General features: G+C 48.5%; 1 protein-coding gene across 1 annotated transcript in view; it reads right to left on the minus strand.

The window, feature by feature from the left end:
- The window catches only part of rabac1 (Rab acceptor 1 (prenylated)), a 14,927-nt gene extending 555 nt beyond the window's left edge, over positions 1-14,372 (minus strand). Inside the window, exons 1-6 of the mRNA XM_078204101.1 lie at positions 14,308-14,372; positions 12,965-13,066; positions 10,617-10,829; positions 9,967-10,064; positions 2,266-2,367; positions 1-24 (exon numbers count right to left, since the gene is read on the minus strand). The exon at positions 1-24 is cut by the window's left edge and continues 555 nt beyond it. Coding sequence (XP_078060227.1) covers positions 1-24; positions 2,266-2,367; positions 9,967-10,064; positions 10,617-10,829; positions 12,965-13,032 — 505 coding nt within the window. The 5' untranslated portion in view covers positions 13,033-13,066; positions 14,308-14,372. The remainder of the gene's footprint in view (positions 25-2,265; positions 2,368-9,966; positions 10,065-10,616; positions 10,830-12,964; positions 13,067-14,307) is intronic.
- Positions 14,373-14,925: the final 553 nt, after the last annotated feature.

Genomic DNA, 14,925 nt, shown 5'->3' on the forward strand with positions numbered 1-14,925 from the left:
CACCGATTATCACCAGCGTGGCACCTACCGAGAGAGTGCAGGGGAACAGTTAGTGCCATGGGCAGGGCGAGAGAGCGGCGGGCAGGGGAACAGTTAGTGCCATGGGCAGGGCGAGAGAGCGGCGGGCAGGGGCTGGGCGAGGCGGGGGGGGGGGGGGGGGAGAGGAGTGAGAGTGGCAAGCAGAGCGAGAGAAGGGCAGGGGGAGAACCAAAGAGGAGCAGGTGGAGCTCGTATAAGGAAGTGGGAAGGGGCAGAGAAGCCAGGAGGAGAGGAAAAAGGAAGGAACAGGAGGAGGAGCAGGGGAAGGATAGAACATAGAACAGTACAGCACAGAACAGGCCCTTCGGCCCACGATGTTGTGCCGAGCTTTATCTGAAACCAAGATCAAGCTATCCCACTCCCTATCATCCTGGTGTGCTCCATGTGCCTATCAAATAACCGCTTAAATGTTCCGAAAGTGTCTGACTCCACTATCACTGCAGGCAGTCCATTCCACACCCCAACCACTCTCTGCGTAAAGAACCTACCTCTGATATCCTTCCTGTATCTCCCACCACGAACCCTATAGTTATACCCCCTTGTAATAGCTCCATCCACCCGAGGAAATAGTCTTTGAACGTTCACTCTATCTATCCCCCTCATCATCTTATAAACCTCTATTAAGTCTCCCCTCAGCCTCCTCTGCTCCAGAGAGAACAGCCCGAGCTCCCTCAACCTTTCCTCATAAGACCTACCCTCCAAACCAGGCAGCATCCTGGTAAATCTCCTCTGCACTCTTTCCAGCGCTTCCACATCCTTCTTATAGTGAGATGACCAGAACTGCACACAATATTCCAAATGTGGTCTCACCAAGGTCCTGTACAGTTGCAGCATAACCCCACGGCTCTCAAACTCCAACCCCGTTAATAAAAGCTAACACATTATAGGCCTTCTGCACAGCTCGATCCACTTGAGGGGATCTGTGGATATGGACCCCAAGATCTCTCTGTTCCTCCACAGTCTTCAGAACCCTGTAATCCACATTTAAATTTGTCCTACCAAAATGAATCACCTCACATTTATCAGGGTTAAACTCCATCTGCCATTTTTCAGCCCAGCTTTGCATCCTAGCTATGTCTCTTTGCAGTCTACAACAGCCCTCCACCTCATCCACTACTCCACCAATCTTGGTGTCATCAGCAAATTTACTGATCCACCCTTCAACCCCCTCCTCCAGGTCATTAATAAAAATCACAAATAGCAGAGGACCAAGCACTGATCCCTGTGGCACTCCGCTAGCAACCTGCCTCCAGTCCGAAAATTTTCCATCCACCACCACCCTCTGTCTTCGATCAGATAGCCAGTTACCTATCCAATCGGCCAACTTTCCCTCTATCCCACACCTCCTTACTTTCATCAGAAGCCGACCATGGGGGACCTTATCAAACGCCTTACTAAAATCCATGTATATGACATTAACTGCCCTACCTTCATCAACACACTTAGTTACCTCCTCAAAAAATTCAATCAAATTTGTGAGGCACGACTTGCCCTTCACGAATCCGTGCTGACTATCCCGGATTAATCTGCATCTTTCTAAATGGTCGTAAATCCCATCCCTAAGGACCTTTTCCATCAATTTACCAACCACCGAAGACAGACTAACCGGCCTATAATTACCAGGGTCATTTCTATTCCCTTTCTTAAACAGAGGAACAACGTTCGCCACTCTCCAGTCCTCTGGCACCATCCCCGTGGACAGTGAGGACCCAAAGACCAAAGCCAAAGGCTCTGCAATCTCATCCCTTGCCTCCCAAAAAATCCTAGGATACATTTCATCAGGCCCAGGGGACTTATCGACCTTCAGTTTATTCAAAACTGCCAGTACATCCTCCCTCCGAACATCTATTTCCTCCAGCCTATTCGCCTGTAACACCTTCTCTTCCTCAAAAACATGGCCCCTCTCCTTGGTGAACACTGAAGAAAAGTATTCATTCATCACCTCGCCTATCTCTACTGACTCCATACACAAGTTCCCACTACTGTCCTTGACCGGCCCTAACCTCACCCTGGTCATTCTTTTATTCCTCACATAAGAGTAAAAAGCCTTGGCGTTTTCCTTGATCCGACCCGCCAAGGACTTCTCATGTCCCCTCCTAGCTCACCCAAGCCCGGATCAGGGGGAAGGGGGGAAGAGGTGAGGTGTCAGGGTAGGGAGGGAGGAGCTGTACGATGCGCTGGTTCCTCAGGGTATCCGCTCCCTCCCCCCATCCCGCTGATACTTACCCAGCACCCAGAATACAGCAGAGCCTGCACCAGCGAGCCAGAAGAAAGGGAAGGAGATGGCTCCAGACACTCCGTACTGGTGAGCGGGACTCAGCTCCCGACCTGCAGACAGACAGAGACACGAGACTCAGCGTGCAACGTGGACAATCCAGAGACCAATACACAGTGCAGGGAGAGTGCCCAGGGCCGCACAGAGGCTGACGCAGGACACATCAATGCCTGGGTGAACCTCTGTGGGGGTGGAGAGAGAGAGAGAGAGAGAGAGGAGAAGCTGGAAGCAATTGCCCCTCGAGGTACTGGCGGCACGGACTGCTCTCCAATCTGGCATAGGTGGAACGTGGAGTCGGTATTGACGCTGACTGAGAATACGTACATTCCCACAGCATCACTCACCTCCTCCTGTCATCCCCAACCCCATCGCACAGTGAGGCACCGATTGAAGTGTAGGCACTGTCGTCATGTTCGAAACACAGCAGCCAATTTATGCACAGCAGGATTCCACAGCCAGCGATAACTCACACAACTCCACTTTTCCAGCCCTGACAACATTCTTGTCTGCTCTCTCCAGAGCAATTATGTCCTTCCTGTAACGTAGTGACCAGGACTGCAGACAGTACTCCAGTTGCGGCCTCACTGGTGTTTTATACAATTCCAGCATTACATCCTTACTTTTATATTCTATACCTCTGCCAATGAAGGAGAGCTTTCCAAAGGGGCAGCACGGTGGCACAGTGGTTAGTGCTGCTGTCTCAGCGCCAGGGACCTGGGTTCCATTCCCGGCTTGGGTCACTGTCTGTGTGGAGTCTGCACATTCTCTCCCTGTGTCTGCGTGGGTTTCCTCCGGGTGCTCCGGTTTCCTCCCACAGTCCAAAAGACATGCTGGTTAGGTGCACTGGCCATGCTAAATTCTCCCTCGGTGAAACCCAACCAGGTGCCAGAGTGTGGCTACTAGGGGATTTTCACAGTAATTTCATTACAGTGTTAATGTAAGCCTACTTGTGACTAATAAATACACTTTACTTTAAAATAACTTCTTTATAACTTCGTCTATTTAAACTGCTGCCTTTGAGAACCTGTGTCTTTGTACACCAAGATCTATCACTTCATCTACCCCTCTCGGGTTATTCCCATTTATTGTGCATTTCCTACAACTGTCTGACCTCCCTAAATGCATTACTTCACACTTCTCTGTTAAAATCCATCTACCACCCACTCCACCAACACGTCAATATAATTTTGGAGATTATAGCTATCCTCTACTCGGCCAATCTTTGTGTCGTATGAAAATTCCACATCCAAATCATTACGAATGCCACAAACCAGAGCAACCTCTGCTTTGATGTGCTGGTGATTTTGTACACTCTGTCCATTCCTGCAATGCTGGTTAGGCCACAGCTAGAGTACCTTTTTAAAAAAAAAGTTTATTTATTAGTGTCACAAGTAGGCTTACATTAACACTGCAATGAAGTTACTGTGAAAATCCCCTAGTCGCCACACATTCTGGCGCCTGTTCGGGTACACCTAGGGAGAATTTGGCATGGTCAATGCACCTAACCAGCACGTCTTTCAGACTGTGGGAGAAAAACCAGAGCAAACCAATGCATACACAGGGAGAATTTGCAATCTTTGCAGAGTGACCCAAGCCAGGAATTGAACCCAGGTCCCTGGTGCTGTGAGGCAGCAGCGTTAACCACTGTGCCACCGTGCCGCCCAGGTTAGGCCACAGCTGGAGTATTGTGTATCATTCTGGTCACCTCACTATTGGAAAGATGTGATTGCACTAGAGGGGACACAGAGGAGATTCACCAGGATGTTGCCTGGGATGGAGCATTTGAGCTATAAGGAGAGATTGGATAGACTTTGATTGTTTTCTCTAGAGCAGAGAAGGCTGAGGGGGGACATAATATTATGAGGGGTTTGGACAGGGTGAATAAGAAGCACTTTCCCCTTGGTTGTGGGGTCAATCATGAGGGGGCCAGTGTTTTAGGGAAAGGGCAGGAAATTCCAGTGGATTTGAGAAAATGTTTCTTCACTCAGAGGGTTGTGGGAATCTGGAATGCACTGCCTGGAAAGAGGCCAGAAACCTTACAACCTTTAACAAGTACTTGGATGAACACTTGAAATGTCATAACATCCAAGGATACAGGACAAGTGCAGGAAAATAGGGTTAGTGCGACTTTAGTGGTAGTTATTGTTGGTGCAGACCCTTTCCTGCACTGCATGAGGGGTTTGTCGTACAAAGAAAGATTGGGCAGTTTAGGACTATGCTCCTCGGAGTTTAGAAGAATGAGGGGCAATCTAATTGAGGTATACAAGATGATGAAGGGGATTGGCAAAGTATATGTGGAGAGGATGTTTCCTCATGTAGGGCTATCTAGAACAAGAGGTCATAGCTTTAGGATAAGGGGTGGCAGATTTAAAATAGAGATGAGAAATTACTTCTCTCAAAGGGTGGTGAATCTGTGGAATTTATTACCCCAGAGTGAGGTGGATTCACATTGAGTAAGTTTAAGGAGATAGACAAGTTTTTGTTTAGTCAGGATTTGAAGGGCGATGGTGAATGGGAAGGAAAATAGAGTTGAGGCTGAGATCAGATCAGCGACGATTGTAATAAATGTCGGAGCAAGGCCGAGGGGCTGAATTCCCTACTCCTGCTCCTAGTTCTGACGTTAAAAACAGAAAATGCTGGAAAATCTCAGCAGGTCCAACAGCATCTGTGGGGAGAGAATACAGCCAACGTTTCGAGTCCAGATGACCCTAGTTTTGATGTAATGTGCCCAATACCAATTTACTTGTGCCTCAGGTAGTAACCCCAGAAATGATAAACCTTTAGCATTCTACTTTTTTATAATTTAGACCCGAGTAGTTCATTCTTCCCACACGCCCTCTTTCCAAGTCCTATCCACATGGACCATGACAACTAGATCCCCCCCCCCCCGCTCCATGCCGACTGCCAAGTTGCTCTCTCTGACCCAGAGCAGATGTCCCAAAGCCTGGGACTAGGTAGGCAATGCAGCATCTGGGCGCTCTCGGCTGATCCCCCTGAATAAACTGCCCCCGACAACCACTAGATTCCCCTGAAGTCCCCCAAACCCCCTGCACTTGACCTAATAAGGTGGTCAGTTTGCCCATCCACTTTGCAGCCACCAGCCAACATCCCCCCCCTCACCCATGCAGGCTCATACTCAGGTTGTGACTGGTGGGGTAACACCGGGATCGGTGCTTCGGGCCTATCCACCCCCAGCTATTCAGTCTACATCGATAATTTGGATGTGAGAAGAGCAAGTTTGCAGATGACAGGCTAGGTGGGAGCGTGCGTAGTGACAGGAGGGTGCAAAGTGTCTTCAAGGGGATTTAGACTGGCTAAGCCAGTGTACAAGAACCTCGCCGATGTAATATTCTGCGGGAAAGACGCAGTTACCCACTATGGGAAGGGAAAAAGAACAGAAATGCAGAGAATTTAATAAATGAGAAATTCAGGAGAGTTGATGTGCTAAGGGTGTCCTTGTGCATGAATCTCCGAAAGCGATCGGAGCAGTGAATCAGCTGGATGTCGCATCCGAGATCAAATGTCAGACAGTTCCTTTTCACACACAGCCAAACACGGCACGCCCATTCCCAATGGCTCAGTGAAATAACCTCCCAGGATTCCTGACGCAGCACTGCCTCCTTGTGGTCATTACGTGAATCCGTCAAGATCATGCACAAGGGGAGCAGTCAGCGTGGGAGCAAGGAGTGGTTATAGCAGTGACGGGCAACCCAGGCTAGTGAGTGTACCGTGTGCGAGCATGTTCGCACGTGAAAATGGGGCAGGATTAGGCCACTCGGCCCCTCCAGCCTGTTCCGCCACCATTTAATAAGATCATGGTTGATCTGTTTGAGTTTCGAATGCCACATTCCCCATCGACCCCGATAAGTTTTTCATTCCCTTGTCCGGCAAGAATCTGTCCACCTTCGCCCTCAGAATCTTAAATCCACCCCTTGTGGAAACTCAGTCGAACAAAACGATGCACATCATTGGAAACTCTCTACTCCACACCCCGGGATTCCTGACCTTGTGAACATTAACCCGCCCCGTCCTGCTCTTTTCATACCACTAGTTAATTTAACCCATAATAACAGAGTCCAATCCAATACACGGATCCTGTATTTGGCTACAAAGGGTCTTGGTCTATTCTTCCTCCTGGTTCACTGGTCTATAGAGTAGGTCGACACATTCCCTTTTCTGTCTCAGGAGCTCGGCAGCACGCCCTACTGTCACCTCCTATCAGCGCGTTGATGACGAGCCGAGTTGATGTCACTGTGCCTTTAACAAATGTATTTTAGTCATGTTTCTGTGCAAGATGTTTTGAGCAGTTTTATCGATGCCGTTCTCTCTTATCGGCATCCTCCATTGTTACCGCAGCAGCATAATTAATCCTAATTGCTAAAACGTTTGTTTTAATCTGGACTAATGCTGTTCTGTCGTTTTAAGTGTGTTTCCCTGGGGCTTTGCAGAGTAGGGCTTGATTATGTTGATTGACAGGTAGGGTCATATGATTGGGTGGAGCTAGGCTTACACGAAGAATTCAAACTCAGTTGCTGTTTAGATGCTGCTTGGAGTTGAGAGAGAGAGACTCTTTTTTCCCCTCTCTAAAACTGGAGACTGGAATTTGCCAAGAGCTAAGTCTCTTTGAGATTTGGCTGTGAGAGAGTGGATCTCTCTCAGAGTTGCTGTTTGAAAACTGCGGCCTGGATCTCTGTCCAGAAGTGTTAAAAGGCTGGAAATTTAGCACTACATGAGCATAGTATTTTTTACGCTAACTAATTCCAAAGAAGGCTATATGTCTGTGGAGACATTGCCTTACATTGGAGCTATAGAGATAGCTCATTAAGAATTATACCCTTGTCCTGTTTAAATTTAAATGGTAAAAGTTACGCTAATTCTGTGTGTTATATTCTGTGTTCTTACATAAAGTTTGTTTCGATAAAAGCTTCCTTGTGGGTCACTTGAATCATACCTGGAGCGAAACACCTTATGCTCATCCTATTGTCAAAATCGAAAGGAAAAGTTGGGTTTGAGCTAACTTCAGAATATACCTTGGAGTTTCTGGTTTGGTCCCTAACACCGAGGCAGTGATCCCAGACCAGGAAGGTAGCGGCATCATTCCTCCATGGACAAGGCTCAAGGGACCACAGTCGGGAGCCTGAAGAGCCGCATGACGTTGCCCACCACTGTCCTAGTAAGCCTTTCTTGAACTGGTTCCAACGGAAGTAAATTCCTCTTTAAAGAATTTAACCAGCACTGTACATAGCACTCAAAAGGATGGGTGGGGAGTCTCACTAATGCTCTGTGCAGTTGTAGCGAGACTTCCATCCTTTTATACTCCATTGCCCTCTTTTTAGGTCAAACCAAATAAACAAACTCAGATTAAATCAGGACAAAGTAAAAGGGGCAGCTCCCCAAAAAGGAGGGGGAACAGCCCGAACAGAAATCAAAGTACAAAGGAAACTTAAAAACATCAAATTAAAATGTGATTATTAGGGTCAATAACGCACCCCAACCCCTGCGGAAGGCGTCAACCGCGCCCGTGGACACCGCATGCTCCCTCTCCAGGGACACCCGGCCGCGAACGTAGCCGCGGTAGAGGGGCAGACAGTCAGGATGGACGGCCCCCTCGATCGCCCGCTGCCTGGACCTATTGATGGCACGTTTCGCCAGGCCCAGGAGTAGGTTCACGAGGAGATCGCCATCCCGACCCTCCCCTCTCCGCACCGGGTGTCCGTAGATCAGGAGCGTGGGACTGAAGTGCAAACAAAACACCAATAAAAGGTTCTTTCGGAAAACATAAAGGGAGTGCAGCCTAAGACACACAACATAGACATGGTCCACGGACTCCCCAAGGCCACAGAAAGGGCAGTCTTCGGAGCCCGTGAACCAGTGAATCCTACGGTTGTGCGGCACTGCTGCATGCATCACCCTCCACCCCAGGTCCCCGACGTAATTGGGGGAGAACCCTCCGTAGAGGGACCTCCACCGCCCGGCGGCAACAAGGCCCGCCAAGGTGTATCCGGGCGACAGGCGAGGAGGCGGTAGTGGAGGGTGTGCAGCAGCAGCCCGCACAGGAAACAGCTCCGCGCGGTAGAAAAAGGCACGGAGGACATTTCCTATTGAAGGCCAACACTGCACTTACCTTCCTCATTACTTTGCCACATGCTAACATTTTGTGACTCGTGCACAAGGACACCCAGAACCCTCCATACCATTCTGCATACACTGTCTCTATTTCAATAACACTGTGGTTTTCCATTCTTCCTTCCAAAGTGGAGAACCTCACATTTTCCCCACATTATACTCCATCTGCCAAACTTTCACCCTTTCGCTTAGCCTATCCCCGACCCTCACAACTTGCCGACCCATCCATCGGTGTTGTGTTGCCGGCAAGTTTGGCTGGATTACTGCCAGCGCCTTTGTCTAGGTCATTAATATAGATCGTTAAGTAGCTGACCAGAAGACGTAGGAGCAGGAGGAGGCAGTTTGGCCCATTGAGTCAGCTCCACCATTCAATGAGATTGCGACTGATCTGATGTGATAATCCTTAATTCCACTTTCCGTGTTGTCCCCATGACCCTCAATTCCCTGATCTGTCTCTCGCAGCCTTGAACATACTTAACGATTCCACCTCTATGGTAAAAAATTCCACAGATTCACTACCCTCAAGAGAAGAAATTCCTCCGTATTTCTTTTTTAAACATGCTACCCCTGCCTTGAGTCGAGGCCGCAGCACTGATCCGTGCTGCACTCTGACTTGTTATAACTTGCCAACCAGTGACCCCGTTTTCCCAACTCTGTTTCCTGTTAAGTTAGCCACTCCTCTATCCAAGTTAATTTATCGTCAGCTCCGATCTTATGCAGCAACCCTTTACTTGGCACCTTCTCAAATGCCTTTTGGAAATCCGAATACAGCACATCTACTGCTACCCCTTTACCCACATTCTTTGTTACATCTTCAAAAGAACTCGAACAAATGAGGCAAATAAGACTTCACTTTCACAAAACCACATTGACTCTGCTTGATTGTAATGTGATTTTTGAAATCCCACCTCTTTGATAATGGAATTTTCCCAGTGACACACGTTAGGCTAACTGGCAGATAGTGTCAGGCTTTCTCAAATAGCAGCGTTACACTTGCTGGAATTGGCTGGAACTTTCCAAGAATCGAGGGGAATTTGGGAAGATTACAACCAATCTCACCATTTCTGCAGCCAATTCTTTTAAGACCCTCGGATGCAGATGAGGACCAGAGTAGTTATCAGTCTCGAGTCCTATTAGTTTTCCTAGTACTTTTTCCCCAGTGACTGTGATTTAAGTTCCTCTCTCACTTTCCCCCTCTTGAACTTCGGCTATACTTGGGATGCATCTCTTCCACTGTGAAGACAAATATTAAATACTTGGTCAAAATTGCCACCATTTCCTTGCTGCCCCTTATTCTTTCCCTACTCTCACCCTCTAAAGGGACCGACGCCCATTTTAGCTACTCTCCTCCTTTTAAAAAAAAATACACTCACAGAAGCTCTTCCTGCCTGCTATAACATTCTGGCTGGTTTCCTCTCAGTCTATTCCCTCGTTGTTGCACATTTGTTACAGATGGAGAGATTCAGTATCACACAGGGTGGATGGGGTTAAAAACGTACCAACAGCATCTGGAATAACGGACTTACCAAAGAGGATGAGGCGGGACTGAGCGGCTCGGAGGTGGACAATGTAACAGGCACCGAAAAACACCACCAAGGCGATGAGCAGCATCGGAGAGGTGATCCTGAGAGAGAGAGACACAGAGAGAAAGAAAAACTATCGGGTTCAACAGGAAACAGATTAAAGCGATTCACATCACTGGGGTCAGGGGAGTAGGACAAAGAACATCTCCCAGCATTCGGGGATATTTCAGGAGAGTTTCCCAGTGTTGTGGGGAATATCAACGATGCCATTTTGGGAGAGTAGGTGGAGTCAGTCCCAGGACAGGTGCCCAGTCCCAGGGAACCTGCTGCCCACTCCCGGGGCTCACATCTCCTCCCTGACCCTTACCCAGGTTGCTCCAAGACAGACTCACACCGCAGGTCTATCCTCCTATTGAGGGTGTTCCTCCGGCATTTCCCACATTCCCCTCCATCATACCCCTCCCCTCGCCCACTCTGTGCCCCCTCACTCCTCAACTTCCCTCCCTCACCTCCTCCCATAACCATGCTCCCTCCCCCACGCTGCCCTCCCCCTCTCTCCCCACCTTGACCTCCCCCTCCCTCACATACCCTACCTCCCGCACCACCCTGCGCTCCCTCCTCCTCCCCTCCCTCAGCACACACCAGTCACTCACACACAGTACACGATCAGCCCCAGGAAGACGAACACATAGTTGCTCTGAAAATACTCCACGTTCTTCACCAGCCGTTTACACATCTCGCCAAAGTTCTTGGGCCTGGAGAAGCGTTTCTGGTCGATGAAGGAGGCCCAGGGGCGGATGGTGAGTCTGCGGCGCTCAATCCACTCCTTAGCTGGGCCCTGAGAGATGATTTTTGGGATGTACATCCTGCGGGAGAGGGCCAAGAAGGAAAACAAAGAATGGTTACAGTGCAGAGGGAGGCCATTTGGCCCATCATCTCTCATAGAAACCCTACAGTGCAGAAAGAGGCCATTTGGCCCATCGAGTCTGCACCGACCACGATCCCACCCAGACCCTACCCCCATATCCCTACATATTTACCCGCAAATCCCTCTAATCTACGCATCTCAGGACACTAAGGGGCAATTTTTAGCATGGCCAATCGACCTAACCCGCACATCTTTGGACTGTGGGAGGAAACCGGAGCACCCGGAGGAAACCCACGCAGACACGAGGAGAATGTGCAAACTCCACACAGACAGTGACCCAAGCCAGGATCATGAATTGTGCTATTCCCGTCTTTTCCCCGTAACCCCTGCACGTTGTTTCTTTTCATACAATTATCTAATCCCCTCTTGAATGCCTCGATTGAACCTGCCTCCAGCACACTTCCAGGCAGAACATTCCAGGCCCCAACCACCCGCTGTGTGAAAAAGATTTTTCTCACATCACATTGGCCTCTTTTGCAAATTACTTTACAGCTGTCTTCTCCTCACAGAATCCTACAGCGCAGAAGAGGCCCTTCGGCCCATCGAGTCTGCACCAAAGCATGAAAGGCCCTGGCTGCCCACCTAATCCCACTTGCCAGCACTTGGCCCATAGCCTTGAATGTTATGGTGTGCCAAGTACTCATCCAGGTACTTTTTAAAGGATGTGAGGCATCCCACCTCCATCACCCTCCCAGGCAGTGCATTCTAGACTGTCACCACCCTCTGACCTCTTGGTCTCGATCCTTTTACGAGTGGGAACAGTCTCTTCCTATCTAGTCTGTCCAGCCCCCTCGTGACTTTGAACATCTCTATTAGAACTCCTTTCAGCCTTCTTCTCTCCAAGGAGAGTAGTCCCCACCTCTCCAATCTATCTTCATAACTGAAGTTTCTCATCCCCAGAATATTCCTTTAAACCTCTTCCGCACTTTCTCGAATGCGTTCATATCCTTCCTAAAGTGTGGTGCACAGAACTGGACACAATACTCCAGCTGAGGTCTAACTAGTATCTTGTATAAGTTCGGCATAACCCCCTGTGTACAAGAGTACACAGAACTCTTGTACTCAGTGCCCCTATTAATAAAGTCCAGAACACTATATGCTTTATTAACTGCTATCCATCTGTCCTGCCGCCTTCAATGATCAATGCACGTCTATACCCAGGTCCCTCTGCTCATGCACCCCTTTACAAAATCTACACTGTCTCTCCATGTTCTTCCTAACAAAATGCACCTCCTTACACTTCCCCGTATTGAGCTTCATCTGCCCACTCCATCAACTTGTCGATGTCCTGTTGATGTTCTACACTGTCCTTTTCACAGTTTACAATACTTCCATCAATGTCATTGGGTGGAGGAGGGGAGGCAATGAGGGGAGGGTATGAGGAGGAGTTGGAGTAGGGTACAGCTGGGAAACTCCTCCCCCTGCGTACTTGCACTGTCCATTAAAGACCCTCTGGTCAGGTACATAATAACATACAAATTAGGGGCAGGAATAGGCCCCTCGAGCCTGCTCCATCATTCAATATGATCATGCTGATCTGATTGTAACCTCAACCCCGCATTCCTGCTGACTCCCCAATGACCTCACAATCCCTCGTTAATCAAGAATCTATCTAGCTCTGCCTAAAATATAATCACTGACCCGGTCTCCGCCACTCTCTGTGGAAGGGAGTTCCACAGACTCACGATTCTCAGAAATAAATTCCTCATCTCCAACTGAAATGGGAGACCCTCATTTTTAAACTGTGTCCCCCAGTTCCAGTCTCTCCCACAAGGGCAAACATCCTCTCAGCCTCTGTTTCAATACGATTGCCCTCTCATTCTTCTGAACTCCAGTGGATGCAAACCCAGCCTGCCCAACCTTTCCTCGAAGAATAACCCCCCCATCCTCAGAATCAGCCAAGCATCCCCCATTCCAACACCCCTCCCGTCCCTCAGATTAGCAAACATAGCTCGAGGCAACAACCAGGATTGAGTCACAGAGCCACTGGGGCTCAAGGGCCAACAGCCTGAGCTCGCGGCAGGACAGCGAGACATAGCCTGCTCAGTGGGACAGCGGGCTGGGAGATGTTACCTGCCAGTCACTCCTGCAGCTTCATCCTCCTTCGTCAGAGAGAACACATCCTCAACATTGGAAGTCATGATCTCTTAAATCAGGTCACAGAGGCAAGAAACTCTGAGGAAAAGCAGCAATAAAAATTAATCCAGAGATAACCATGGACTCTCACCAGAGCTATGGATACTTTAGATATCGCTAGTAAATCAGACAGTATATATATATATGGTGCTGATAGAGATTTCTATACTGATGTTCCACACAGAATCCATACGGTGTCTGTACCAATCAGCAGGGTGCTGGTGGGGCTATGCTGATCTACAGGGTGTATTGGTCTGATCTACAGGGTGTATTCATCTGATCTACAGGGTGTATTGGTTTGATCAATAGGTGTCTACACTGATCTATGGGGCGTATACACTGATCTATGGGGTGTCTACAATGATCTATGGGGTGTCTACACTGATCTATGGGGTGTCTACACTGATCTATGGGGCGTCTACACTGATCTATGGGGCGTCTACACTGATCTACGGGGTGTATACACTGATCTACGGGGTGTATACACTGATCTACGGGGTGTATACACTGATCTACGGGGTGTATACACTGATCTACGGGGTGTATACACTGATCTACGGGGTGTATACACTGATCTACGGGGTGTATACACTGATCTACGGGGTGTCTACACTGATCTACAGGGTGTATACACTGATCTACAGGGTGTATACACTGATCTACAGGGTGTATACACTGATCTACAGGGTGTATACACTGATCTACAGGGTGTATACACTGATCTACAGGGTGTATACACTGATCTACAGGGTGTATACACTGATCTACAGGGTGTATACACTGATCTACAGGGTGTATACACTGATCTACAGGGTGTATACACTGATCTACAGGGTGTATACACTGATCTACAGGGTGTATACACTGATCTGTAGGGTGTATACACTGATCTATGGGGTGTCTACAATGATCTATAGGGTGTATACACTGATCTATGGGGTGTATACACTGATCTATAGGTGTCTACAATGATCTATAGGGTGTATACACTGATCTATGGGGTGTATACACTGATCTATGGGGTGTCTACAATGATCTATAGGGTATATTCACTGATCTATGGGGTGTATACACTGATCTATAGGTGTCTACAATGATCTATAGGGTGTATACACTGATCTATGGGGTGTCTACAATGATCTATAGGGTATATTCACTGATCTATGGGGTGTATACACTGATCTATGGGGTGGCTACAATGATCTATAGGGTGTATACACTGATCTATAGGGTGTATACGATTATCTATAGGGTGTATATTCTGAGAGTGAGCTTTTTACCTGTTTCTTTGCCGTTTCCGTTGTCTTGTTGGCAGCGGAAGTGATGTCAGGAACTCCTGTTCTCTGGTTGGTGGGAGAATTTTTATTGTATTTCCGTTTAATTATCAACCAATCAGCGGCCTGTTGCTGGGTCTGTCCCTATATTTCAGCCAATCAACGAGCGGACGCCGGATACTGCACCAATCAGCGGTTGACTCCCGGACGACCAATCAGCGGCGGTAGAAAAGCTGCTGGTCCAATCAGCGTCTGGGCGCCGATCAGCTGTGGGGATAATCGGGTCGCTCCACCAATCACTGAGCCGTAACCAGGCGCCTGACTGGATGGACCAATCCCCTGGGGGAGGAGTGATTTGGTTGATTATTGTCCCATGTATTGGGACACAGTGGAAAGTATTGCTTCTTGTGCCCTGTACAGACAAAGCATACCGTTCATAGAGTACATGAGGGAGAAGGAAACAAGAGAGTGCAGAATGTAGTGTTAGTCATAGCTAAGGTGTAGAGAAAGATCAGCTATGAGATAGGTCCACTCAAAAGTCTGATGGCCGCAGGGAAGAAGCTGTTCTGAGTTGGTACATGACCTCAGACTCTTGTATATTTTTCCCGATGAAAGAAGGTGGAA

This window comes from Mustelus asterias, unplaced genomic scaffold (genome assembly GCF_964213995.1).
Source record: "Mustelus asterias unplaced genomic scaffold, sMusAst1.hap1.1 HAP1_SCAFFOLD_262, whole genome shotgun sequence".
Lineage (NCBI taxonomy): Eukaryota > Metazoa > Chordata > Chondrichthyes > Carcharhiniformes > Triakidae > Mustelus > Mustelus asterias.